Below are 27,208 nucleotides of genomic sequence, written 5' to 3' on the forward strand. Positions count from 1 at the left end.
TGTCTCTGCTTTTTAATATGCTGTCTAGGTTGGTCATAACTTTCCTGCCAAAGAGGAAGCGTCTTTTAATTTCACGGCTGCAGTCACCATCTGCAGTGATTTTGGAGCCCCCAAAATAAAGTCAGCCACTGTTTCCACTGTTTCCTCACCTCTTTACCATGAAGTGATGGGACCGGATGCCATGCCTCGGATGCCAGTTTTCTGAATGTTGAGCTTTACGCCTACTTTTTCACTTTCCTCTTTCACTTTCATCAAGAGGCTCTTTAGTTCTTCTTTGCTTTCTGCCATAAGGGTGGTGTCATCTGCATATCTGAGGTTATTGATGCCGAAAACATGCCAGACTCACCTACTAAATGTAATTTTTTTAACTGAATTAATTAGGCGTGAGACTGGCAAAATGTTTCCTGTAAAGGGTTAGATAGTAAATATTTTAGACTTTGCCATTCGTAGTCCCTGTCGCAATTCAACCACTCAGTTCTGTCTTTGTAACCAATGGGCATGACTATGTGCCAATAAAACTTTATTTATAAAAAGCGGAGGCTGGCCAGCTGGCCAGAGTTTGCCAACTCTTAAAGTAGGGTAAACATGAATGATGAAGAAGGATCACAGAATACAAAAGGAGTCCAGGAAAAATGAAGCCAACAATGTGCGCTGGCCGGTTTTTCACCTGGTAACAATAGCAATCCCGTGGCAGGAAGTCAACAAGGACAGACAGACACACTGGGCTCTGTCTACGCAAAGGAAGAGGAAGTGACAGTGCAGAGTGACAGGTAACAGAGACACGGACAAGCGAGCCTGATAGCGGAGAAAGGGCTCACCGCAGGGAGGCCGGCCGGTCACAGTGGAACCGCCCACCCTCTGGTCCTGGCCGGCGGCTGGGGAGAGCTAACCAGAGGTTTAGAGCGATGGGGGCCATGGCATGTCTGTGTCTGTCGTTCGATGTCTGACAAACGTTTATGTCTGTCATCTGAACAGATGATCAAAAACAGAACAGAGCCCAAGCGGTCTTTCTTTTTTAATTTACAAGTTGATTCAATAAATATTTAACAAGGACCTACTATGTTAAGGGCTACCATGACTTGGAGTGGCGATAGTCACAGTTCCCATGGGATGGGGTTAACGAGAAGCAGAATTTGATAATCATTGAAAAAAAAATTTTTTTTAATTGTGGTAAAATATACATAATGTACAAATTACCATGCTAACCATTTTCCCATGAACAGTTCAGTACTGTTGAGTATCTCCATAGTGTTGGGCCACCATGTCCAGAACTTTTCATCTTGTGAAAATGAAAGTCTGCTATTACTGAACAGCAAAATCTCATTTTCCCATCCCCTCAGTCTCTGGGATCTGCCCCTGGTCTCTGATTTTGTCTGCTCCAGGAAGCTCATATAAATGGACTATTTGTCTTTTCGTGACTGGCTTCTTTTTTTTTTTTTTCAACTTTTTATTTTGTACTGGCGTGTAGCCAGTTAACAAACAGTGTTGTGATGGTTTCAGGTGAACAGTGAAGGGACTCAGCCATACATACACATGAATCCATTCTCCCCCAAACTCGCCTTCCAATCCAGGGGGCCACATAACAATGAACAGAGTTCCATATGCTATACAGCAGGTCCTTGTTGGTTATCCATGTTAAATACAGCAGTGTGTACATGCCATCCCAAACCCCTTAACCATCCCTTCCCACTCCTCTTCTCCCCTAGCAACCATAAGCTCATTCTCAAAGTCTGTGACATGACTGGCTTATTTCACTTAGCATAACATCCTCAAGATTCATCCATTTTGTAGCATGTATCAGAATTTCCTTTCTTTTCAAGGCTGAATAATATTCCATTATACGTACCACATTTTACTAATCCATTCCTCTGTTGATGGACATGGGTTGCTTCCATCTTTTGGCTATTGTGAACAAAGCTGCTATGAACATGGGTGTACAACCCTTTCTCTGAGACTGTCAATTCTTTCGGATATGTATACCCAGAAGTGGAATTGCTGGATTATATGGGAATCTATTTTTAATTTTTCAAAGAAAGACTGTTGTCCATACCATTTGCTCCATTTTACATTCCCACCAATGCCCAAGGGTTGCAGGTTTCTCCACATCCCTGTTAACACTTACTGGAGGCAAAACAGTTTAGAACTGAAATCTTAGCTGCACCCTATCACTCCCTGACATGATATATTGATACCTATATACACCATGGGGTCACAAAGAGTCAGACAACGACTGAGCAACTGAACTGAACTGAACTATGAAGTAGGTTCTGTTTGTGTTTGTCTTTCTTCCCAACTGTACTGGAGAATAAGGATTCTGTTTTTCACACTGTACTCAGTCCAGAACTTGTATACAGCAGGATCTAAGGTATTGTGTAGGTACTCAAATGTTTGCTGAATGAACAACAAAAAAATGAACCATCTCAATTTGACAGAGAAAGAACTAGGTGAGATAAGCTGGATGTAGAAAGAGCCTGACATGCTCAGCACTGAATCCCACTCAGTAGGGCCCTAAGTGACATCACATGCCTATGATTCTGTTTTCTCTTTTGCAAAAGCAGAGGACAATACTTTCCATATGAGGTCATTTTGAAGAGTAAGTGCAAAGACGTATATGAGTTACTTAGCACAGTGCTTATCACATAAGCACATGAGTGATAAGTGATAGGTGGTCAGCCCACAGAGCCTCCTTCATCACAGCAGCTTCACTATAAAGCGAATATATAAATCTAAGGCACTCTTATGATTAGTAAAGCCTGCTTCTTAAGACCAACTCACCTACAAGAGAAGTAACTTGGAGCTGGGATTTCTAGTTGGTGACACGATCGTGGACATTTTTAAAGAGTAATTGTAATGGAATGAAATACAAAATAATACAACAAATGGAAAGATGCCATCAGATTTGCTTTCCTATCATTTAGGAATTTTTATTTTTAAAAAAATATTTTTATTTATTTATTTGGCCACACTTGGTCTTAGTTGTGGCACGTGGGCTCTAATTTCCCAACCAGGGACCAAACCTGGGCCCCCTGCATTGGAAACTCAAAGTCTCAGCAAGTGGACCACCAGGGAAGTCCTAGGGACTTTTCTTTTTTTCCACAGTATTTTGGTTGTGAATCCACCGACTAATAAAAACACAGACTTGGTCACAGCTAGAGCAAATAGTTCGTGTTTCCTCCGAGCAGAAGGGTTTAGTAATTCTGGAGATTAGATTTAATATTGTAAAGATACTAAGTCTTCCCAAATTAATACTTCAATGTCATGTCAGGTCAGTTTCGTAATCCTACAATAATTTTTTAATAGAATTTGACAAAATGAATCTAAATTTCACTGAATTAAGAAAATGCAAGTATGGAGGCTCCTTAAAAAACTAAAAACAGACCCAGCATATGACCCTGTAATCCCACTCCTGGGCATGTATCTAGCGAAAAACATGATCTGAAAGGATATATGCACCCCAATGTTCACTGCAGCAGTGTTTACAGTAGCCAAGACAGGGAAGCAGCCTCAATGTCCATCAGCAGAGGAATGGGTCAAGAAGACGTGGCTCACACACACACTGGAATATTATTCGGCCATAAAAAAGAAAGAAATCACGCCATTTGCAGCAACATGAAGGGACCTAGAGAGGGTCACATTGAGTGAAGTAAGTCAGACCGAGGAGGAGAAGGGTCACATGACATCCCTAATATATGGAATCTAAAAAGACATGATACAAATGAGCTTACTTACAGTACAGAGACTAACAGACTTAGAAAACAAACTTGCGATTTTGCCAGGCAGAAGGATAGGGGGAAAGGATAGTTAGGGAGTTTGGGATGGACATGTATACACTGTTATATTTAAGACGGAGGACCAACAAAGACCTATTCTACAGCACAAGGAATTCCGCTCAGTGTTACACGGCAGCCTGGGTGGGAGGAGGACTTGGGGAGGATGGATTCATGTATGGCTGAGTCCCTTTGCTGTTAACCTGAAACTGTGACAACATTGTTTGTTAGTTGGCTATACCCCAATACAAAATAAAAATATACTGAAAAATAGCCAAGAAATTTTTAGTAATTAACAATGATGAGGTAATAAGCATATGTTCACTCTAACAATTCAAAGAGTTATTCACATATATTTATGGACTTCTCTGTATGTATATTCCACTTCTAGGAAAGCTTACATCTAAAAGTTTAGAGGAGCGTATGGAAGATGAGAAGCACTTGTCTCATTAAAATATATTGTAGGGATAAATATAAACCATGTAAAGCAGAATGAGACAAAGAGCTTGGTGGAATGCAAGAATCTTGCTAACGAATTTAATGTCTGAGATATATTTCAAAAAATGAGGAAATTACATATTATAACAAATGTTATGGGGACAATTAACAGTCCATTCAGAAAAAAAAAAAATCTGGCCCTTCCCCCTATCTCATCTCACAAACAAAATCAATTCCATGGGATAACGGTCTTCCCAGGTGGTGCTAGTGGTAAAGAAAACACCCACCAATGCAGGAGAGGTAAGAGACACAAGTTGGATCTCTGGGTTGGGAAGATACCGGAGGAGGGCATGGCAACCCACTCCAGTGTTCTGGCCTGGAGAATCCCACGGACAGAGGAGCCTGGTGGGCAACAGCCCATGGGGTTGCAAAGAGTCAGACACGACTGAAGCAACTTAGCACACACACACCAAGATACAAAGGGCATGGTCATGCATAGATGGTAGAAGGGTTAATCCAAAATGCCTTTAAGAATATATGTATTTATTTGGCTACGTCAGGTCTTAGTTACGACATGTGGGATCTTCAATCTCATTGTGGCACGCAGGATCTCTAGTTGTGGCATGCAGGATCTAGTTCCCCGTCCAGGGATCGAACCCGGGCCCCCTGCATTGAGAGCTTGGAGTCTTGGCCACTTGGACCACCAGGGGAGTCCCCAAGCTGCCTTTTTGTAGGACAATTTGGTGTGTTCCATCAACATCTAAAATATGCAAATCCTTCACCTAGCAATTTCACTTTTTGGACTCTCAAGCTGACCTGCTTACATAGGTGCACCCGAATTTACATGTGGCTGTTCACTGCGGTATATAATGTGACTGTGGAAAACGACACAGCCGCCACGTCCATCAGGAGCAGAAGAGCTAAATAAATCACATCCATCCATGTGATAGGTTACCATATGCAACCATTCAAAGAGATAATACGGATTTGTTCATTCATTCCTTCAACAGGTATTCATTGAGCACCTACTATGTGCCAGGCCTGGGCTAGAGCAGGGAACGACAGTCTCTACCTTCATGGGGATTACACTGGAGTGGGGTCGACAGTCAGTGAACAAACATACAGTAGGATTCAAAGTAAGAAATCTTGAGAAGCAAAAGAAAGGTGAATGAGCCCCAAGGCATTGCAGACTGGGTGCCCATGCACCGCTTCCTGGAGGAGGTGGTTTTTGAACTTTATGTGCGAAAGTAAAAAGAAAGTGAAGTCGCTCAGTCGTGTCTGACTCTTTGCGACCCCATGGACTGTAGCCTATCAGGCTCCTCCGTCCATGGGATTTTCCAGCCAAGAGTGCTGGAGTGGATTGCCATTTCCCTCTCCAGGGGATCTTCCCAACCCAGGAATCGAACCCCGGTCTCCCGCATTGCAGGCAGACGCTTTACCGTCTGCGCCACCAGGGAAGCCTGTGTGAAAGCTCTTCATTATAGAGGATCTCCAGGAAATAGAAAGATAGAAAGCCCGAAGTAATTACAATTTATATTTCTTTAAAAACATACCTGTCTTTATCTCCCTATACTTGCACATAGGTATATAGGCGCATACAGACATGAGCTAAACTGCTAACCTAAAGGGAGTTTCTAAAACTTGTTCAGCAAACATGTGTTCAGGCATTACTTTTACAATAAAAATATCTGTGAGGCGTGTTTGTGAATAAAAGCTAGTAAGAGTATCTAGGCAAGAACTAAAATAAGAAGTTGCATCAGAAATAGCCTGGGAGTTCAGAGCAACAATTACCTTTTGGGGTAAAAACCACATGGGGTTGAAATGCTGGGGGCTCCATTGGCTAGTTTTGTGACCTCAGGCAAGCAGTGGCTTTAGTGGCTTCCGTTCCTCAACTCTAGAGCAGAGGTTCCCAGCTGGGAGATTTTGCTCTCCCTGTCGTCGCCTCGAAATGTCTGGTGACATTTTCGGTTGTCACAACTGGGAGCAGGGCATGCCATGGTACCAGCCTCTGAACGGTAGAGGCCACAGTGCAGCTGCGTTTTCTACACAGCAGAGAGGACACCAACCCTCCTTCCCTGCTCCATCTTGCACAAAGAATTATCTGGCCCCAAGGTCAGGGTCTAGAGGCAAGATTGAGAAACGTGTTCTAAAGAAGGGCAGAGTTCACCTTGGAGGTCTGAAGACTGAGAGGGCAAAAGGCACTTCATTAGCACAGACCCTGGCACAGAAGCAGCGCTCAATAAATGGGAACTACTATTTTTACAACTGGACTTCCCCTAAATCAAAAAAACTTTCAGTGGGGAGGAAGTGGTAGAACCAGAGATCAATTCAGCCGAATTCCGATTCTGGTGACTTACTGGACGGGATCCTGGATCCTTGTTGACAGCAACAGAGGTCTTCACAGGGTGTTTGCTTACGGGAGATGGCTTGGAAGGACTTCTAATTCCTCCTGGTTTGGGCTTTTGCTTTGGTCTCACTCACCCGTTACTAGTTCAGGAGCATTCCTGCTGAATTATTCTCTGTCTCATGTATATTCAGCTACCTTTCTTAGGTGGGCATCTCCCTAGGGTTCAAAGACACACTCAAGTTTCTCTTGGAAAATCAAAACCTGCCCTGAGCCTCACATACTTCCTTCAGCCCCTAGCCTTCTTTTTTCACCCCCATACATGAAATTCAAGAAATGCCTGCATTTTCTGCTACTCCATCTCCTCCTTTCTTGGTCTTCTCCAGGGTGGCATCCCTCGCAGACTTGATTCAGCAAACTGGCTCTGGCCTGGACCAGCATCCTCCCCACTGATAATCATTCATCTTCACGCCTCATCTTGCTTCACTTCTTTGCTTCATGCAATGCTGTTGACCACTGCCTTGAACATCTCCCTTGACCTTCCTGTCCTAGCCACTCCTACCACTCTTCCTGTCTGCCTTGCTCATTCAATCTCTTCTTCCCAACTGTTACTAATGGGGATCTTAGAGGCCTGGGTCAAGGCCACACTATTCTCCTCTGTCCATCCTGCTCTACTCCTTCGCTAAGCAATCTCACCCAACCCTTGCATGCATGCTCAGTAGTGATCGACTCTTCACAGCCGCATGGATGGTAGTCTGCCAGGATCTTCACTTATCTCCTAGTCCAGAGACCCACAGATCCATCTGTGGTCCTGACCATTCCTTTGAGCCACCCAAACCAGCAAATGTAGAACAGCCTGTTAGCTGTTTTGGTTTTCTCAAAACTCCCTGAAGTCAACACACTCATGATTGATCTCGTGATCTTCGTCATGAAACTGGTCCAATTCCAGTGCCCTTGTCTCATGAAAATGGCCCTGCCATCCATACAAGTGGGGAAGCCAGTAGTGGGTTCCTCCACCCCAACAGCAACGTGTGCCTGGGTCCTGGATGACGTCAGCATCCTTCCATCCCACACATCCGGCCCCCACCAGGACGGCATTCTCCTGTTTGGGCCCCTTACGTCTCCTTTGTTCCTCTATCATACACCATTCTCCCTGCTGCCAGCCATCTGTTCAAATTACCCTCTACTTACATCACATCAGCTTCCCTGGTGGATCAGACGGTAAAAAATTCGCCTGCCATGCAGGAGGTGCGGGTTCGATCCCTGGGTGGGGTAGATCCCCTGGAGAAGGAAATGTCTACACAGGCCAGTATTCTTGGCCTGGGACATCTCATGAACAGAGGACCCTGGCAGGTTACAGTCCATGAGGTCGCAAAGAGTCTGACATGACTGAGTGTCTAACACTGTCACTAGTTTTTTCACTTTATATCACATAGCCTTGCTTACTGGAAATGCTTGAACCCACTGCTGTAAAGATCAAACCCAAATGTTTCACCTTGGCTCACAGGGCCTGCACTGCAGTCTGGCCCCGTCCACCGCCCCAGCCCAACACTGCCCACTGTGCCCTTTGCTCTGCCCGCTCCTCACCGGGGTACCCTGTTCACCTCGCCTCAGCTCACCCATTGCACCTCAGGGATGCCTTCCCGACCATGCACTCACGGTCTGTAGTTACCTCCCTATGGCACTTCGTGTGGTTGTCATTTAAATCCTACCTTCCATCAGGAGTGCAGGAGGAGAAATGGACAGGTAAGCTTTACGAGGCCGCTGACCTATATTTTGCTAACCGTTATATCCTTAGGACCTGGACACAGAACTTTCCACAGAATATTAGTCAGCAGTAAACTTTCAACAAAAAGAAGCTATGATTACAACCTCCAAGTAGACACAGGCAGATGGCAAACTCTAGACTGGCCCGAGGACCTTCTGGAGGCAAACTCCATCGACCCTCCCCTATCCCTCGTCTAGGTGTCTGATTTGACTTGATGGGCATTACCTGAGCCAATTCCTTTTTTTTTGGCCACACCTCTGGGTACATGGGCTATTAGTTCCCTGACCAGGGATCAAACCTGTGACCCATGCAGTGGAAGTGTGGAGTCAACCACTAGATCACCAGGGAAAATAAAAGCGTTAAGTTGCTCAGTTGTGTCCGACTCTCTGCGAACCCATGGACTCCTCTGTCTGTGGGATTCTGCAGGCAAGAATACCGGAGTGGGTTGCCATTCCTTTCTCCAAGAGATCTTCCCGACCCAGGGATCAAACCCAGCTCTTCCGCACTGCAGGCAATTCTTTACCATCTGAGCCACCAGGGAAGCTTAGGCCTCCAGGGAAGCCCCTTTTTAAATCTTTTGCTGTTGTGGTCACTTGGCACGCAGGATATTAGCTCTGCAACCAGGGATTGGACCTGTGGCCCCTTCAGTGGAAACATGAAATCCTAACCAGGGAATCCCCTTCCTGGGCCAGCTCTTGAATGAAGACCCAAGTGTGGGCGGATGCCCCATAGCACAGGGGGTTCGATGCTTTGGTTACATCAGCATTGTTTTTCACTCAACTGGCCTGACTGCAGGGCTTGGGTTGGCAGTATTTCTCTCAGGACCACCCTGAGGTCAGCCCGGCTAAAGCAGAAGCCAAGACTCTAAGAAGTCAAACTGTCCTGGACAAAAAGAGACGATCACCAAGGTTTGGTTCTTGAATATGTATTTTTTACTGAAAAAATCATTCATAAATTAACATACAAAAATGTACAAACACATGAGTAAATAATGTAATGACAAAGGACTATATTTTTGTGAAAAGTGTTTTTTAAAACATCTTTAGATTTCAGTGCAAAAATGTACCCCTGGCACCTCTTAAAACATAAGAGCAAGCTCAAAAAATCGTAGTGATGGAAATAAGCTAGTTCAATGTCATCGTCATTGGTGAGTGGATACCATCAGTCCGCGTGGCTGGCGTTCGGCTATAGGTGTTTGTGGCGGGGCAGCTCTTAGGGGAGGCCCTGTATTGTCAAAATGAATAGCTTTGTGGACGTTCCCTCCCCCCAAAAAAAAATCAGCGTGAAAGAAAACTTTTCCTTGCACACTGCAATCAAAAGACAAGGCTGATTTAAGGGGTCAACCATTAGATAGCCTTAAGGAATTTCAGCTGCCAAAATATGCGCAAGGTCACATTTGGTTCTTGTTGTTTAACATGATAATTTCACGCTATCAACAGCACACGGGGCTGGCTGTGGTTTTTGTTTTTTTTTTGCTTTTACATTTCCCCACTCAGTTTAGTGGATAAATGATTAACAGTGCACAGTAAGAGATTTCACACAGATAAAACAAACTCACACATGATTGCAAGATGATTTAAGTCACCCAACTTCCAGCCCTGGAAAGACTTTTCCTTTTGTCCTCAAGCCAGCATTTTCTTCATCAAATCAGGTGTTGTTAGCTTTCTGCCAGCATTTGTTCTTATGGCAAATACGCTAATGAAAGGCTTCAAACATGGGCCATCCCTGACCAATGACCAGTCTGCCCTGGCAAATTCTTCCAAAGGACATCGTAATTTTGTCACACTGAAAGCAGCTCACAGCTCTCAGAGAAAGAAGAGGCCAGGCCAGCACAGAGGCCTGGGGGCGCATGGAGGAAGGGGGAAAGAAATTTTTATTGCTTTATGCACCTTACGTCAAAGGAAAACCAAAAGAACTTCGTGTGTCGTGTTCCCTGTGAAGGTCTTTTAAAGCATGAAATGCTCAAAACTCTTTTAAAACATTATAACAACTTACCAGCGTGCTCAAGGGCAGGAATCTGCTCTCTCATATGAGCTGGTAAGAGCTTTGCAATGCGATTTCTTTTCTAAATAGCATTCTCTTCTTCGAAAGAACAAGAACACACATTAAAAAAAACAAGGCCTGGCCAATCACTCCCACAGCTTGTGGGGATCATACGTCCATGGAACCCACACATGCAAAAACCCCAACCCATGTGTATATACACAAATATAGCCCCTACACACACATCCATGTAAACCATGAAAATTAAGGAAACTGAAGGCAAACAAGGCAATTAAAAAAAAAAAAACAAACAAACTATGAAGTACTCCTCAGAAAGTACTCTTTAGTATGGATACATAAATATGTTTTATGGAAAAGGATGAGGGAAACCTGGTATTTCTCAGAATTCTGCAGGAGCCAAAGGGGACTATTAGGTGAGGGATTTGGCTCAGGGGAAACCAGAGAGGCACAAATTCAAATGCAATTTAGAATCTGACTTCAAAAAAGCACACGGGGGAGTAAAAGGAGCACGTGGGCTCCTGTGTCTGTCTGTCCAGCAGCTTTGTTAATCTAATCCCAAAGCTTTGATTTGGTCTAGCCTGGATCCCAGTTGACCCGCAGCACACAAGTGTCACCTGCTCCCTGGCTAAGTTCCACATCATTCAGTTGCTCATGATTCTATATACTGGGCTGGCCAAGAAGTTCATTTGGGTTTTCCCGTACCATGGTACAGAATGACCCAAGTCAGCTTTTTGGTCAACCCAATACTAGTTAATAATGTTGACTGAAAAAAAAAGAAACTTTCCAGGAACCAAAAAGGGGAATATTCAGCGGAATCATTGAAGTTGGTTGGTAATTTAGGCACAGATTTCAGAAACTGTGGCCACGGTCCACAAGAGCAAGCCAAAGAAAGAGAGAGAATCAGAAAGTAGGAAAAACCAACACCCCACTCTCTCCTGATGCTGAGGAAAGGATGAGACACCAAGGTGAGAGAGCCAGCAGTGTGCAGTGGGCCCACCTGAAGGGTTTGCTTCAGGCAGGACAGCACTATCCACAGCTTCCTGTTCAGCACAAGGCTGGGACTGGGAAGGACTGCCCAACAGGGAAGAGAAAACCAAACCCAAAGTCAAGAGCAACGCTTTTGGAAAAGGGGATGGGAGGTGAGGCAGAAGTTGGCCACTGGCAATAATGACTGGACTGTTTCGTTCTGCCATGACACGCTCTATATCCACTCCCTTCCACAGTGACAGCAACCGGGGAGATGTTGTCGTTCCCTTTTAGCCGAGTTCCTGCGTCTGCCAAACCAATACAGGATCTGATGTATAAACCCTTGGTTTGAGTTGGAGCCGGCTAGAAAATTAAATTAAAAAAAAAAAAAAAGCATTTTGCATGGCTTATTTACAATTATACTTCTTCAAGAAGTGATTGTTGCATGTCTATTTCTCTTCCCCAAGCCCTCCCCTTCCACCCTCAATCCCCACCCAAAGCAGGTAATTTAGAAAAAAGAGAGAAAGAGAGGGGACACCAGAGATGTAGAAGGATGGTTGTGTGGAGTTTCCTTTTGCTCTTCCTAAAACACAGCTGCCCTGCGGCGGGTCTGCCTCTCTGCTCTGGAGGCCAAGAAGCTGCCCAGGCCGTTCTCGCGGGGGGAGAGGCTCCGGGGCGCTTCCGGTTCCGGTTCTGGTTCCGGTTCCGGAGGCCCGTGGCTGAGACGGGGCGACGACGGGGCGGGAGGCCGGGGAGGAGGGCAGCAGGACAGACGTCGGTCTTGTGAAAAGGGCAGGTCAGTTCCCGGCCGCCTCCCTCCACCCCGGCGGGTCCGGACGGGGAAGGCGTTTTTGTGCGTGTGCTCTGTTCACATTTTGTTTTCCTTGAACCCTGTGATCCTTCAGGAGGCGCTGGGTTTCCTGTTCTCTTCCCCTGGGGAGCGCCCCCCCCGAGACGCGTCCTGGGCTGCTGTCCTGGGGGCGGTGGGGGAAGCCAACGACTCTTCCCCCCTCTGCTCAGTACTCAGTCACCTGAGCCAGCTCGGGTGTCAAGTTGACGGTAATGTTTTTATACAAGGCGTCGTACGTGACGTTCGCGAAGTAGTTCAAGTTGTTGAGGCCGTCCACCGCTTGCCGCTCCTTGGACTTCCTCAGCAGAGCGTACCTGTGAAGCAGGGGCACAGGGGGCGGCTCTGAGCGAGGGGCCCGAGCAGCACAACCCGGGGAGACCACGCTCCTGCCCGGCCCCGCAGGGCGGGGCATCAGCCGTTAGGCTCCTCCAGGCTGCGCGCCATTATCAGAACTGGAAACACCGCCTATTTCACGCGAGCCGTTGGACTTCATTTAACGCGCCTGCCCCTCGGCAGAGGAGGAAACCGAGGTTCACAATCCTAACTGGCTCGCCCGAGATCCCTGAGTGGGGAAGCGGAGGTAAGATGTTAAATGGGGGGACGAGAAAGTTCCATCTGTATTCAGTGCCCTCTTACTCCCCAGGAAAACAGTTCATGCAGTCGGGTCGACTGTCGTTGAGGGCAGTCCTCCCAACAATTAACGAAAGACAGAAAGAGCCACTCCCAAGGACCTGGAGAGGCACGCCATCCACTCGCCTCTGCTCAGCCTGACCTGGAGTTTGTTTCATTGAAGGTTGGTACAGGGTGATAAAGCAGCTGCAGCCACACAGAGGCTCAGGGACACCCATCCAGAACCGAGCTCGCAGAGAGGGTGCCAAACTCTGTCACGAGCGTGAGTTTACGCAGACTTTGACCCGAAAGGGTTTTTCTCCAGCTCCCTGAAGGCTACAGCGCAGACAACTACAAAGCTTAAGGAGGAGGAGGAGTGATTTCCTGAAAAGATCTTATAATCACATTTTTCACCAATAGTATCATTTTGCCCCCAAACACCTGCCTCACACTTAAGTGACTGATAAACAGGAACTCTCAAACAGCTGTCTGAACAAGACCTTGGAAGGGGTGAGGAGCAAGCCCAGGGACTGCAATGCTTGAGGACCCTGGAAATATAGGACTTTTGAATGAGGAATTAAAAAAACTGCACCAACCTTCCAAGAAACTGGACCTCTCCTCGATGGTGATGAGGAATGGACTTGTACTTCCCTGTGTCACCTTCTGGCCGACTCACAGAATAGCCTGCATTCTGGACTCTGTCCAAGACAAAGAAGATGGGTAAAATGATCAAGTCTGACAGGTGAGACCAAACCTATCCCAAGGCTGAGGAACGCCAAGTTGAACAACAGTGCTTCTTTTGCATCTATATATTCAAGTCACTTTCCCTCTGGATAAGTTCATGGTTTTAGAAAAGAAGTCTACAATATGAAAAGTTTTGGGAAAAAAAAAGAAATTAAAAATTCCCTAGGTTTGACATGGGGTCTCAGTGACAGGTACAACCATGTGGGTCCCCCTGCAGACAGGTGCACACGTGCCCCCTCTCAGTCAGCTTGTTTGTTGTTTAGTTGCTAAGCCGTGTCTGACTCGTTTGTGACTCCATGGACTGTAACCCACCAGGCTCCTCTGTCCACAGAATTTTCCAGGCAAGAGTACTGGAGTGGGTTGCCATTTCCTTCTCCAGGGGATCTTCCTGACCCAGGGATGGAACCTGTGTCTCTCATGTCTCCTGCATTGGCAGGTGGATTCTTTACCCTCTGAGCCACCTGGGAAGCCCAAAATGGCATAGTATCTGCATAAAACCCCCACAAATCCTCCAGCAGACCTTAAATCATCTCTAGCCTCAATGCTATGTAAATAGTTGCTTGCGGGGAGCAAATCCAAGTTTTGATTTTTGGAACTTTTTGGAATTCTGCACCCCTACCCCCCCAATCCATAGCTGGCTGAATCCTCAAATTCAGAACCCACGGATATGGAGGGCTGACAGGGTGAAGATGTGTTCTCCCTCTCATTTGATCAATATGTACGAAATGCCTACTGTGTGCCTGGAATTGTGTGGGGGTGCTGGGGAAAACCAGTCACACATTCCTGGCCTGAGGGACTCCTTGCTGAGCTGGGGAAAAAAAAAAGATGAGCCAGCAGAACAGATGTCCTAAGGGAGCCCAACTAGATTCAGAAACCAGTCAAACCAGTACGGAAAAGGTGCTCATCCTCATCAGGTTCCTAAGAAACCCAAATTAAAAGGATGAGATGTCATTTTTACCCATCAGACTGAGAAAGAATTGTCCAAGAGCTGCTGTGCTGAAATGGGGCACAGATTTCAATGGTCGTTTATATCCAAAAGCAGGTGGTGCGGTAAGAAAATTTGTACGCTTATGTACTGTTGGTCACAATACTTCTGCAATTTTTTCTGGAGGAAAATCAGACAATAACTATCAAAATTTTAAAAGTGCATTTACTTCTTGACTCTGCAGTTCTGCAACCAGGAAATTAACCTCAGAAATATTTGCTCATGTGAACAAAAGATGCTCAAAATTAAACAACACTGTTTAGGAGAGGATTAAAAATAAATTGCTATCTGTCTACACAAGGAAATACCATGTAATTGTAATAATAATGAAATGGCTCTCTGTATTGACATGATTGGAAGGGGAGAAGGGATGTGTCTAGGTTGTTTATGTATGAATAGAAAGAACTATAAAGAAACTGCTTGTTCAAATGGCTACTTCCTGGGAAGGAAACAGGATAACAATGGGGATTAGGACTTACACTCTTTGGTTTATATGCGTGCGTGCATGCTAAGTCACTTCAGTTGTGTCCAATTCTTGGCGACCCTATGGACTGTAGCCTGCCAAGCTCCTGTTCATGGAGTGGGTGGCCATGCCCTCCTCCAGGGGATCTTCTCGACCCAGGGATCAAACCTGCATTTCCTACAACTCCTGCATTGCAGGTGGATTCTTTACCGCTGAGCCACCAGGGAAGCCCCTTTTGTTTATACACTTCTGTATTATCTGAATTTTTACCAGCCTCCTCTGAATCCAAATTATACTCTCATTGTGATATATAGTCGTTCCTCAGTCTCCACGTGGGGGGACTGGTTCCAGCACCCTCCCTGCAGTTACTAAAATCTGAGGATGCCCAAATCCCTTATGTAAAAATGGCATAGTTGCTGGGCTGCTGTTTAGTGGCTCAGCTGTGTCCAACTCTTTGTGACCCCATGGACTGTAGCCCGTCAAGCTCCTCTGTTTATGGGATTTCCCAGGCGAGAACACTGGAGTGGGTTGCCTTTTCCTTCTCCAGGGGATCTTCCCAACCCATGGATTGCACCGGCATCTCCTGCACTGGCAGGTGGATTCTTTATTGCTGAGCCACTAGGGAAGCCCCTATTATTTACTTACTGTACAAAAATACTATTTGACACTACTCACACATGAGATTGTTCCTACAGACTTAAAATATGAGCCTTACCTGATGGGAAGGATAAATCTGTGTAAATATAACTCATATCTGACCTCTGGTTTGGGAAGGTTTCAGTGCAGTGGGCTATGCATGTAAAGTACACACCAGATTTCTAAGATTTAGTAAGAAAAAAAAATGAATGTAGAATATCTCAATATTTTATATTAAAATAAATTTTATAGGACTGCATGTTGAAATGGTATTGTTTTGGATATACTGCGGTAAGTATAATTGTTAAAATATTTTTATTAATATAATAAATTAATTTCACCTTTTTCCTTTTTTAAATCTTTCTAAATGGAGCTACTAGAACATTGAAAATTAAATACATGGGAATACCAGACCACCTGACCTGCCTCTTGAGAAACCTAGATGCAGGTCAGGAAGCAACAGTTAGAACTGGACATGGAACAACAGACTGGTTCCAAACAGGAAAAGCAATACATCAAGGCTGTATATTGTCACCCTGCTTATTTAACTTCTATGCAGAGTACATCATGAGAAACACTGGGCTGGAAGAAGCACAAGCTGGAATCAAGATTGCCGGGAGAAATATCAATCACCTCAGATATGCAGATAACACCACCCTTATGGCAGAAAGTGAAGAGGAACTAAAAAGCCTCTTGATGAAAGTAAAAGAGGAGAGTGAAAAAGTTGGCTTAAAGCTCAACAATCAGAAAACGAAGATCATGGCATCTGGTCCCATCACTTCATGGGAAATAGATGGGGAAACAGTGGAAACAGTGTCAGACACTATTTTTTGAGGCTCCAAAATCACTGCAGATGGTGACTGCAGCCATGAAATTAAAAGACACTCCTTGGAAGAAAAGTTATGACCAACCTAGACAGCATATTCAAAAGCAGAGACATTACTTTGCCAACAAAGGTCTGTCTAGTCAAGGCTATGGTTTTTCCAGTGGTCATGTATGGATGCGAGAGTTGGACTGTTAAGAAAGCTAAGCGTCGAAGAATTGATGCTTTTGAACTGTTGTGCTGGAGAAGATTCTTGAGAGTCCCTTGGACTGCAAGGAGATCCAACCAGTCCATTCTAAACGACATCAGCCCTGGGTGTTCTTTGGAAAGAATGATGCTAAAACTGAAACTCCAGTACTTTGGCCACCTCATGTGAAGAGTTGACTCATTGGAAAAAACTCTGATGCTGGGAGGGATTGGGGGCAGGAGGAGAAGGGGACGACAGAGGATGAGATGGCTGGATGGCATCACCGACTTGATGGACTGAGTTTGAGTGAACTCCGGGAGTTGGTGATGGACAGGGAGGCCTGATGTGCTGAGATTCATGGGGTCTCAAAGAGTTGGACACGACTGAGCGACTGAACTGAACTGAATGCGTCATATTCCTACTAGACAGTGCTAGTCTGGAGAGCCTAAGGGAGCATTTCTAGAAGACATCAGAAGGGCAATACCTGTTCCACAGGTCGTCATCTTCTCCACCCCACCCCCAGAACGCATTAGGAAAGCCATTGATCTTCCGAAACTGTTCCACCGTTAAGCCGCTCACTCCGCCAAAGAACTCAGTATAAGGAAGCCTAAAAGGAGATGTATGGCATCAATTATCTGTGCATGAAAGGGTGTTCTCTTTTTCCCCCGTAGAACAGGCCATCTCATGGGAGAACTAAGTCTTAAGTAAAACAATACTCTGTGCTACTGCCCCGAACCACCTGAAATGGTTTCCTCGGGCCAAATGCATCAACCCAGGTAAATTTCTTTTCTAACTGATTTTTTTTTTTTAATCACAGGTTTATTGAGACAGAACTGACATACCATATAACTTACCCATTTATTATTTTTTTTTAACATTTATTGATTGATTGGTTTGGTCTGAGTGTAGCAGGTGGGGTCTTTGATCTTTGTTGAAGTATGTGGGATCTAGTCTCCTGACCAGGGATCAAACCTTGGTCCCCCACATTGGGAGCATGGAGTCTTAGCCACTGGACCACCAGAGAAGTCCCTAATTTACTTATTTAAGGTGTAAAATTCAATGGCTTTTTTAAAATATATATTCATGGAGATTTGCAACCATGGCCACAATCAGTGTTAATCAATTTCATCACCGCCCCTCCCCGACCCTAGGAGCCTTGTACCCAGCATCAGCAGTCAGTCACTCATTTCTCCCTACTCTCCTCAACCCTATACAACCACTGTTCTTCCTTCTGTCTCTACAGATTTGCCTATTCTGGACATTTTATACAAACTGAATCATATAATACTCGGTCTTTCGTAGCTAGTTGTCTTTCACTGAGCATAACGTTTTCTAGGTTCATCCAGGCTGTCACATAGATCAGTACTTCATTTCTTCTTATTGCCAAATAGCATTCCATCATATGGATGGATATACTACATTTCGTTTATCCATTCATCAGTAGATTGCGATTCACATTGGAGCTAATTTGATTTGGTCATCCTTGCACCTTTTATCATCCTTCTAAATTTAACCTCTTTAATTAAAAGGAAATAATACTCACAGATACATATACTTATCCAGTTTAGTCGCAAAGTGCCTTGGCATCTGTCCACATCCATAATAGTTACGATCACTTTCTGGTATGTGATCCACGTCATGAAAAATGAGGCAGTCCCAGTCCAGGTCCTTCATTGCTTCTTGAAAACCCACATTAAAAAGCATCGCTCGATTAAAGGGTTGGGTGCCAACCTAAAAGAAGCAGAACTTTATTTTTAAAGGACTCTTGAAGAAGAATCTTTGCTGCCTCAGCCCTGCCTAAAAGAGAGCTTACTGAGAGATCACTGGGCCGGAAGGGTGGTGGGTCCTGCCTGGTTCATCACTGACTCACCATCACTTGACCTCTGGCCTCAACTTCCTCAGGAATAAAAAAGGGTAATAAGGATAAACCTAAGCCTCTCTCTCCCAAGGCCTTTTGAAGGCAGAGAGTCAGCTGTGTAATGGCATTTAGAAGGGTACCCAACCCACTACACGGAAGGAAGAACAACACAGCCATTTCTCCCTGCAGCCCCTTATCTCCCGGGAACTTCCTGGGTCTGAAATGTAAAGACAATACCCAAAGCAGTTCCAGCAAAACCAGCCCACAAGAGGCCTTTGTTCAAGGGTAAACGAAGCTCCAGGCAGCACTCAGACCTGCTAGTACTGAGCATCTCCACGGAGGAGCGCAGGACACCCTCTGCTCCCTGCCCCACACAGAGCCACTCAATCGTGAGTTTTCGATCTTATGGGCTCTTAACCCCAAGGATGGATCAGCTTGACACTCTCTCAGTAGTAGTCTTGGAAGAGAAAGAAGAGAGAAGGGCAGGCCACTCACTTGCTCCACCACATAAAACGCAAACTGCAGGCGCTGGTGCTGGAGCATGGGAATGAGGTGTCGGAGCAGGACCGGGAGGTGCTCGTGGCGGTTCCGGAAGGGGACAAGGATGGCCACCTGCAGCGGGTCATAGCGACAGAGGCCACCCGGTCAGCGAGTCCCCTCAACTGCTCCCACAGCACTGGAGCCCAGCTCGCTTGGGGGCCTCCAGGGAGTTGCCTTACCCTCCACTTCTCTGCAGTCACCCCTTATGTCAATAGTATCTCCTGTTTCTTTATTCTAGCGCAGCTTGTTTTAGAACAATGTGGGTGTGCTTGTCCCAAGCACACTAGACTAAGAGATTAGGAGGGCAGGTGAGATGTCTTAACACTCCTTTATATGAGAGCAAAGCCTTGTTCTATGTCTTGTATATTCTCCAGGCAAGAATACTGGAGTGGGTAGCCATTCCCTTCTCCAGGGGATCTTCCCGACCCAGGGGTTGTCCCACATTGCAAGTAGATTCTTTACCATCTGAGCCACCTGGGAAGCCCCATGTTATCAACATATACTAAATGAATAATTTTAACTGACATGAAAAAACATCTATATATATATATTTAACGCTGGTCATTAAGTTGATTTTATATCCCAGTGATGGAGCGGAAACACTGCTTTGTTCCAGATCTGCTTGGTCGCTGCTGTACTATAGCATCTCACAGGGCTGGCAGGGAATAAGCAGTTTACTAAATACTTGTTGAAAGAATTGACTTAAGTCACTGTCAAGCTTGAGCCACACTACTGATGTCTCCTGATTACAGTCATGCAGAAAAAAAACTAAACAATTCTCACAGGCTAGATAGTTCTTTTTAATCCACCAGATTCTTGGCAATAATGCCAAATAAAGCACAAAGCACTGAATTTGTGAAGATGGCTTCTGCAAATCTATCAGGAGAGACCAACCACCCCCCCTCCCCCACTGCTTAACCAATATTCCTGGAAGGAAGAAAAAGGGTCCTGGTTCAGTGACCAGAACAATGCGTATGTCTGCGGCTACAGCAGAGTCCTCAGGGAAACCCACTCCTCCACTATGTTCCCATCAGATGCAAATCCTTTGCAGTAAGTGGTAAGTAGGGTGCAAATTACAAAGTGTCAGAGTGGAATCCAGGGTGATCGACATGACAGCAAGTCCAGGTAGGCTTCCCAGCACCTGGGGTCTGACCCCACCCTACCTTCCATCGAGGCACACAATCCGACGGCTTCCAGTGACCGCCCAGCTTGATGGTTGGGTCTTTAGAGAAGAGTTCATGGATGGCATCCATTCCAATCTCACTCATGTTTATGTCTATCGGGCCCTCTGAACAGAGATGGGAGAAAAAAATAGTAAGAGGCCACGAAATTCCTACGTTCAGGGTTGTAATCTCTGGCGTAGATCAGTGCTTTTTCAGTGGGTTGTGTTTTTTAACAAGGATAGGGAGTCCCTACGTCTGCTTCCCAACCCATTGGGTTTCAGTTCATCCCTATTTCTGGGTAAAGCAGCAAACCAAGAAATAAAGACTTGGGAGTTCTGCTTCCACCAAAGATGTAGAAAGAAATGTACAAAAGTACAAAAGCAGCTGAACTTCTCAAAGAGGAAGGAGAAAAGCAGCTGAGCTTGGTAGCATCTCTGTGTGCTCCTGAGCCGAGTGCAGACACGCTGTCCTGATTCACTGATCAGTGACCCTGACTGGTCATGGCCAAACTCAGAACATGCATCATCTCGAACTCAAGTCAGGAAGAAGCCAGTCCAAGAAGCCCCAAAGCACAGGAAAGGTGTAAGAGTACACTGTCATTGCTCTAGATTACACACGAGATTCTAAGAAGGGAAGGGGACGGGAAGGGGAAGCGGAAAAAGGAAGAGAAAGAAAAGATGCAAGAATTTGTCTTAACCAGCACTTTGTTAAGAAAATAACTTCCCTCATATTAAATGAGTTATACAATCAGTGTGAGATTTACAGTAAAAGACAAGGCTGGTTGCCTACACGTTCTCAAGGATATCTCAACAGACCTCAAGTTACGAAGGAAGTGGAACATGTAAAGCAAAGAGTGAGAAATGTGGTGGGAAATGGCACCAGAGCAGAGGCAACCCTGCAGAAGGGCTGCCGAGGAGCCAGGACACGTGCAACCTTCATAGTTCCTATTTCCAAGGGCCAGGAGGAGCTTGCAATCTCTCTGTAAGTAGACATATCGAGAGATCAAGAACACTCTCCCTCTTATTTTAATCAAATAGAAGGACATCGGTTTTAAAAGCAGAGGAAGATAAGCAAGCACTCTACTCACTCATGGAAGGGAGCCTTTCGGGACAGGTATGGTTTGCAAAGTAGGTGAAGTCTTCAGGAAGAAAAGTCGTGGTCTGTAGGAAGGATTCGCTGTGGTTCAAGTCGAGAGGATAATCTAGAGAGGGAAGAAAAGGAAAGGCAGCTCCGATTGGTACAAGTCTTCATCTCTGCAATTCTCAGATGCCCACCAAACAAGGATTTTTCTAAGTCATTATCTTTCGGTGAGGCAGGATGCTGACTTAGCCCTTCAGCTGAAATTTGAATACATCAATAGAAATGTTAATCAGATGATACTATTTCACCAGTGTTTCTATTCTCACTGTTATTATAGTTTTATATGCAGTCAGTTCACAGTCAAACAACCCTGCAACATAACTAAAAAAGAGAAACCAGCATTCCCTCCCATGTCTTTCTGAAAGGAAATGCTCTCACTTCTGTTAATCAACTACCTTAGTATTTTGGGCTTCCCTGGTGGCTCAGATGGTAACGAATCTGCCTGCAATGCAAGAGACTTGGGTTTGATCCCTGGGTTGGAAGATTCCCCGGAGAAGAGAATGGCTACTCACTCTAGTATTCTTGCCTGGAGGATCGTATGGACAGGGGAGCCTGGTGGGCTACAGTCCATGGGGTTGCAAAAAGTCGGACACAACTGAGCAACTAACATGTACATACATGCATACCTTAGTATTTATCTCTATCTGCCTATACAGCCAGTCTTTTCTTTTTTGGGGGGGTGTCTTTTTTTTCATTATTGTGGTATACTTGCTTTACAATGTTGTGTTAGTTTCTGCTGTACAGCAAAGTCAACCAGGTATCCATTTACATTATCCCCTCTTTTTTTTGGATTTCCTTCCCATTTAGTTCACCACAGAGCACTGAGTAGCGTTCCCTGTGCTATAAAGTAGGTTCTTATTAGTTATCCATTTTATACAGAGTATCAGTAGTATATATATATATGTCAATCCCGAATCTCCTAATTCACCCCACACCCCTCTTGATATATATATATATTTATATTTATTTATTCTCTATGTCTGTGCCTCTATTTCTGCTTTGCAAATAAGATCATCAGAACCATTCTTTTCTAGATTCCACGTATGTGTTCATAATGTACGATACTTCTGCCTGACTTCACTTTGTACGACAGTCTCTAGGTCTATCCACATCTCTACAAATGGCACAGTTTTGTTCTTTTTTATGGTATACAGTTGATCTCGATGCTTCGTTTTTAGGTCTGTTAACTTCTCACTATGGGGGATGGAGATTTCGTACCCTTCCTCCCCTGCCCCCACCACACACATACCCTTCCCATCCTCCAGTATCCCTACAGTGAGACATGCTAATTGTGGTTAGGACAATCTTCAGTATTTTTATTATGATGATTCAATAAACATTCTCTGTTGCTGAGAAATGTGGAAAGGATGATTACATTTCCTTTCCTGCCAAGTTTTCTGCCCCCCCTGGATTAATTGTCTTGTTTTCCTGTTTGCTTCGTTTTACGTGGAATGATGACAAGTGGATGTCTTGCCCTTCGCCACTTCACTTCCCCTCAAGACACAGGCATCAGGTCTTCCTCTTGCTAAGGTCCAGCGCCTCCCAACCCACTCCAATGTGGACGGGTCTTCCTGACCCACTCGGGCTACTCTGGGATCTCCCTTCATCAGTGGCCAGGGGAGTCCGTTCATCTCCCTAGAGTGTCGAACCTCAGTTTTCCTAACTTCAACTTCTTTGTTTTCACTTGGTAAAGCACATTCTTCCAGTGGCTTCCTAAAAGGGGGGAAACGGAAGTGATTTTGAAACCCTGGATATCTGATTATTTTTTATTCTTCCTCAGTTGATACATGGGTTTTATAGAATTCTAGGCTGGAGATAAATTTTCCTTTGGAATTGTAAAGGTGCTGTTCCACTTCCTTCTAGAGTCCTGTGGGCCTGTAAGTCCAGTCATTCCAATTCCTGTTCTTTGTAAAAGGTGACAGTAATTTCTTTCTGGAAGTGTGAAGAACTTTCTCTTTGTTCAGGAAATTTGATATTGGTGTGCTTGCCCCACTGTGTTGGCAATGTAGTGGCCTCTGAAGTCTGGGGATTCAAGTCCTGTTCAAGAATTTTTCAGAGGTATCACTGTGGTGATAATTTCCTGCCTTCTGTATTCTGGGCTCTCTTTCTGGATGTTGGGCCTCCTGGCCCTATAATTTTCTCATCTTCTCTACCTGACTTTCTATCCTGCCATTTTTCTGCTCTACCTTCAGAGAGATTTCCTCAATTTTATCCAGTACTTTATCATTTCCTGCTTTTTTTTAATTTCCAAGTGTCCCTTTAATTTTCCGAATGTTCATCTTTTTCAATATCTTGTTCCACGTTTACAATCCTTGTCCTCTGACCCTCAAGAACATGTGTGATGGTTAAGTTTTCTCCTCCCAGCATACCGTTTCTTCCAATCTGTTACTTGTTTTGATTGCCGGCACAGTGATGCTTGGCCATCTGCTAACATTTAAGAGTGGGGCTCGGAATCAGCTAACTGGAAGTGTTTGAATGGAGGTTCTTCATTGGAGGGTGTTCTGGTCAGAGGTTTGGATGGGAAACCTCCAGGGTCAGTATCTTTGGGTCTTTCTTCTTGGTCCGGTCAGGTTCCCCAGAGAAGTCATTCTAATCTCCTGCCAGAATGGTACAGTCTTTGTTACAAGCATCCTGAAACAGGAGGAGGAAAAGCTGGGGGCACCCTGAAAAAAGCCAGGTGCCCCAGCTGAAAGGCCCTCTGTTTTATGATCTCTAGCTGGAGGTTATTGAGTCTCCAGTACTTTGCCAGGTTAGGGGATAGAATATTGGACTGCTTTTTAAACAGCTTTCAACCCATCTTTATCTTAGTTGCCACCTTTATTTTTATCCCCAGAAATAGCTGATATTCTAACTTCTGAGCTTCTGAGCAATTCTGGGGTATCAACTATGAGGTGGTTGGCTTTCCTTGTCGCACATTAGCAGTGAGTTTTCTTGGGTCTGTTAAGTCCATTATCACTGGTCCATCTGCTTTCCAACTTTTATAATTTTTTGAGGTGGTCTCCTTTCTCGTGCTTCTTATTTTGAAGGGTTTACAGCACTAAAAACACACACATACACACAATATCTACTGTTATTTCAGTGATGTTTTAACTTTATTGCAAATGCCTTTTTTCTAGAGGGAGGTATGAAGGGGGTCCTCCAATCTCTTACCTTTTTACAGACAAAGAAAGCAAGGCACCCTATACAGAACTCCTACGAGGATACGTGCCTGGTGCAAGTCTGAGGCCTGATTAAACTATGGGTTGATGATCTTGACATTTGTCATTATTGTTTAGTTGCTCAGTGTGTCTGACAATTTTGTGACCCCGTGGACTGTCGCCCACCAGGCCCCTCTGTTCATAGCGTTTCCCAGGCAAGAATACTGGAGTGTGTTGCTATTTCCTTCTCCAGGAGATCTTCCCAACCCAGGGACGGAACTTGCGCCTTCTACATTCTTTACCACTGAGCCACCAGGCAAGTCCCATCTTAGAAGATGACAGGCCCCCAAATATGTGGTGGGTAGTTTTTATGGGCTTGGTATTTCATGGGCTGATGAGTGGGAGGATTATTGCAACTATTTTCGGGAAGGGGTGGAGATTGTCAGGAACTGGGTCACCACCCACTTTTTGACCTTTTATGGTCAGCCTCAGAACTGTCGTGGTACCTATGGTCTGTCATTCCGCTTGCGGATGTGTTACAATGAACTGCACTGAGGCTCAAAGTCTAGTAGAAGTCGACTCATCCACCATCTTGGATCTAGCCGGTTCTAACCAGTTTATGTCATATTCAACAGCTACGTCATTCTTTTAAAGGCTGTCCCCTGCCCACTTCCCTCCTGTTTCATCAGCAGCAAGCAGGAAACAAAAGACCACTTTTTTTTCTTCTTCCGGCTACTAAATTAATAATGTCATTGTTAAAAAAAGAAAACCTCAAGTATACAAGTCCTAAGTCAAAGTCCATAACCTTGCCCCACGCCTTGGAGAACCCCCACCCCACCAAATCCTAATTCCATCAATTCTAATTTTCAATTCTTTATGTAAAAATTTAAACAAAATCTAGCTTCCCACTAGCAGTAGAAGCCTTTTAAAGTGGGAGAGGCAGAGAAAATTAATTGCTCGTGACATGGCAAAGAATCAGACACGACTGAAGCAATTTAGCATGCACGCACGCACGCGCGCCATGGTAAAAACTGCGCCTGGTTATTGTGGGGCCCTGGTTCTCTTCCTCCAGCCACCTGGAAACGGGCGGACTATATTGCCTACTCTCCTCAGGGGTTCCAAACACCAATTTCTTGGTCTTCTAAAGTACAACCCAACTGAATGAGGGAATCGTTGACAGAAAAAGCCAGCCTGCTGAATTCTATAGCCATGATTTTACTTTTTAATTTAAATCTAAACCATATTGAACCAGAACATGTTCTTCCAGCAAGGGAGATAGGCAGCAAAGAAGGCAACTGTTTTTACATTTTTAACAGAGGACATGCTTCCTACCTGTAGATTCAAATAGCCTACTTGGTCAACTCTGCTTTACATCAGTGGTTCGGCAGTCCTGGCTGAATATTCGAATCATCTAGGAAGCTTTCTAAATATCCTTGTGCCCAGGTTATACCCTAGACTTATTAAATAAGAACCTCTGGGCATGAGGTGCTGCTGCTGCTAAGTCGCTTCAGTCATGTCCGACTCTGTGCAACCCCATGGACGGCAGCCCACCAGATTCCCCCGTCCCTGGGATTCTCCAGGCAAGAACACTGGAGTGGGTTGCCATTTCCTTCTCCAATGCATGAAAGTGAAAAGTGAAAGGGAAGTCGCTCAGTCGTGTCGGACTCTTTGCGACCCCATGGACTGCAGCCTACCAGGCTCCTCCGTCCATGGGATTTTCCAGGCAAGAGTACTGGAGTAGGGTGCCATTGCCTTCTCCGGGGCGTGAGGTGCAGACGTCAGTATTTTGTAAAGCCCCCAGGGAAGTCCAATCTGCACTCAGGTTTATGTTGCTACCGCAATAAGTGGAGGTGCTAAACTTCTGCTTTTTCCCTCAAACTGCCAAATCCAGCTGAGTGGGGACCTCACAGTGCTGACCAACAGATCCAGGAGGAATCACTGCTTTCTCTCCCCATTTGTGAAAAGGCCAAGCACCTGCCTCTCTGTTTGAAAAAAGTGGGGGAAAAATACACATACACACACACTAGAAAGATGTCATCAGGACATCTTAACAAGTACTCGTAATATACAAAGAATCTGCATTCTTCAGGATTTAGCCCACTTAAGGATGACTACCTGCTGGGACAGGAGACATTACGACTACGGACTGACCACCCAAAACCAGAGAGAAAGAGGTTAAGAGTATCCACCTCCTTGAATACAGTACAAAACATCCTGGCAATGACTTTATCTGTCTACAACAACAGACCTGTTTTGAAGGATGTGGGCAAGAGAACGTTTTTCTGAGTACGTGACCAGAAGGGGACTCAGGTCATCAGTGTGGGGAGGTTGGTGTGTATGTGCACATGTATACGGAGAGAAGAACTGTCTCTCTGGGTAGAATGGTGCCTGGAAATTTGTATTTAAGAATGAGAAATGCCAGGCCACCCCACCACTCCCCTCAAACACATGACTAAAGTGGCTGACCTGGATGAACCCAGAGAACTCTCTCCTGATGCCAACAGTCTCTTGAGCATCTCTCTCAACCACTCAGAGCAAACCGTGCTGGACTCGCAATCTCACATACCAGCGGCTTTCGGTGACAAGAAGGCTCTGCACATCATTGTGTGCATACGCAGTCGTTTTAGTCGTGCCCGACTTTTTGCGACCCCATGGACTCTAGCCCACCAGGCTCCTCTGTCTGTGGAATTCTCCAGGCAAGAATACTGGGGCAGTGGCCACTCCCACCTCTAGGGGATCTTCCCGACCCAGGGATTGAATCCGGGTCTCCTGCATTGCAGGCAGGT

At 45.2% G+C, this 27,208-nt stretch overlaps 1 protein-coding gene across 2 annotated transcripts in view; it reads right to left on the reverse strand.

Moving 5' to 3' along the window:
- Positions 1–11,805: 11,805 nt before the first annotated feature.
- The window catches only part of B4GALT5 (beta-1,4-galactosyltransferase 5), a 71,842-nt gene continuing 56,439 nt past the window's right edge, over positions 11,806–27,208 (reverse strand). For both annotated transcript variants that reach the window (XM_068987121.1, XM_068987120.1), the window contains 7 exons: positions 21,233–21,346; positions 20,146–20,270; positions 18,938–19,054; positions 18,128–18,315; positions 17,069–17,191; positions 13,343–13,444; positions 11,806–12,451 (listed from right to left, as the gene is read on the reverse strand). In XM_068987121.1, coding sequence (XP_068843222.1) covers positions 12,304–12,451; positions 13,343–13,444; positions 17,069–17,191; positions 18,128–18,315; positions 18,938–19,054; positions 20,146–20,270; positions 21,233–21,346 — 917 coding nt within the window. In that variant the 3' untranslated portion in view covers positions 11,806–12,303. The remainder of the gene's footprint in view (positions 12,452–13,342; positions 13,445–17,068; positions 17,192–18,127; positions 18,316–18,937; positions 19,055–20,145; positions 20,271–21,232; positions 21,347–27,208) is intronic.

The sequence above is a fragment of the Capricornis sumatraensis genome, chromosome 15 (assembly GCF_032405125.1).
Source record: "Capricornis sumatraensis isolate serow.1 chromosome 15, serow.2, whole genome shotgun sequence".
Classification (NCBI taxonomy): Eukaryota; Metazoa; Chordata; class Mammalia; order Artiodactyla; family Bovidae; genus Capricornis; species Capricornis sumatraensis.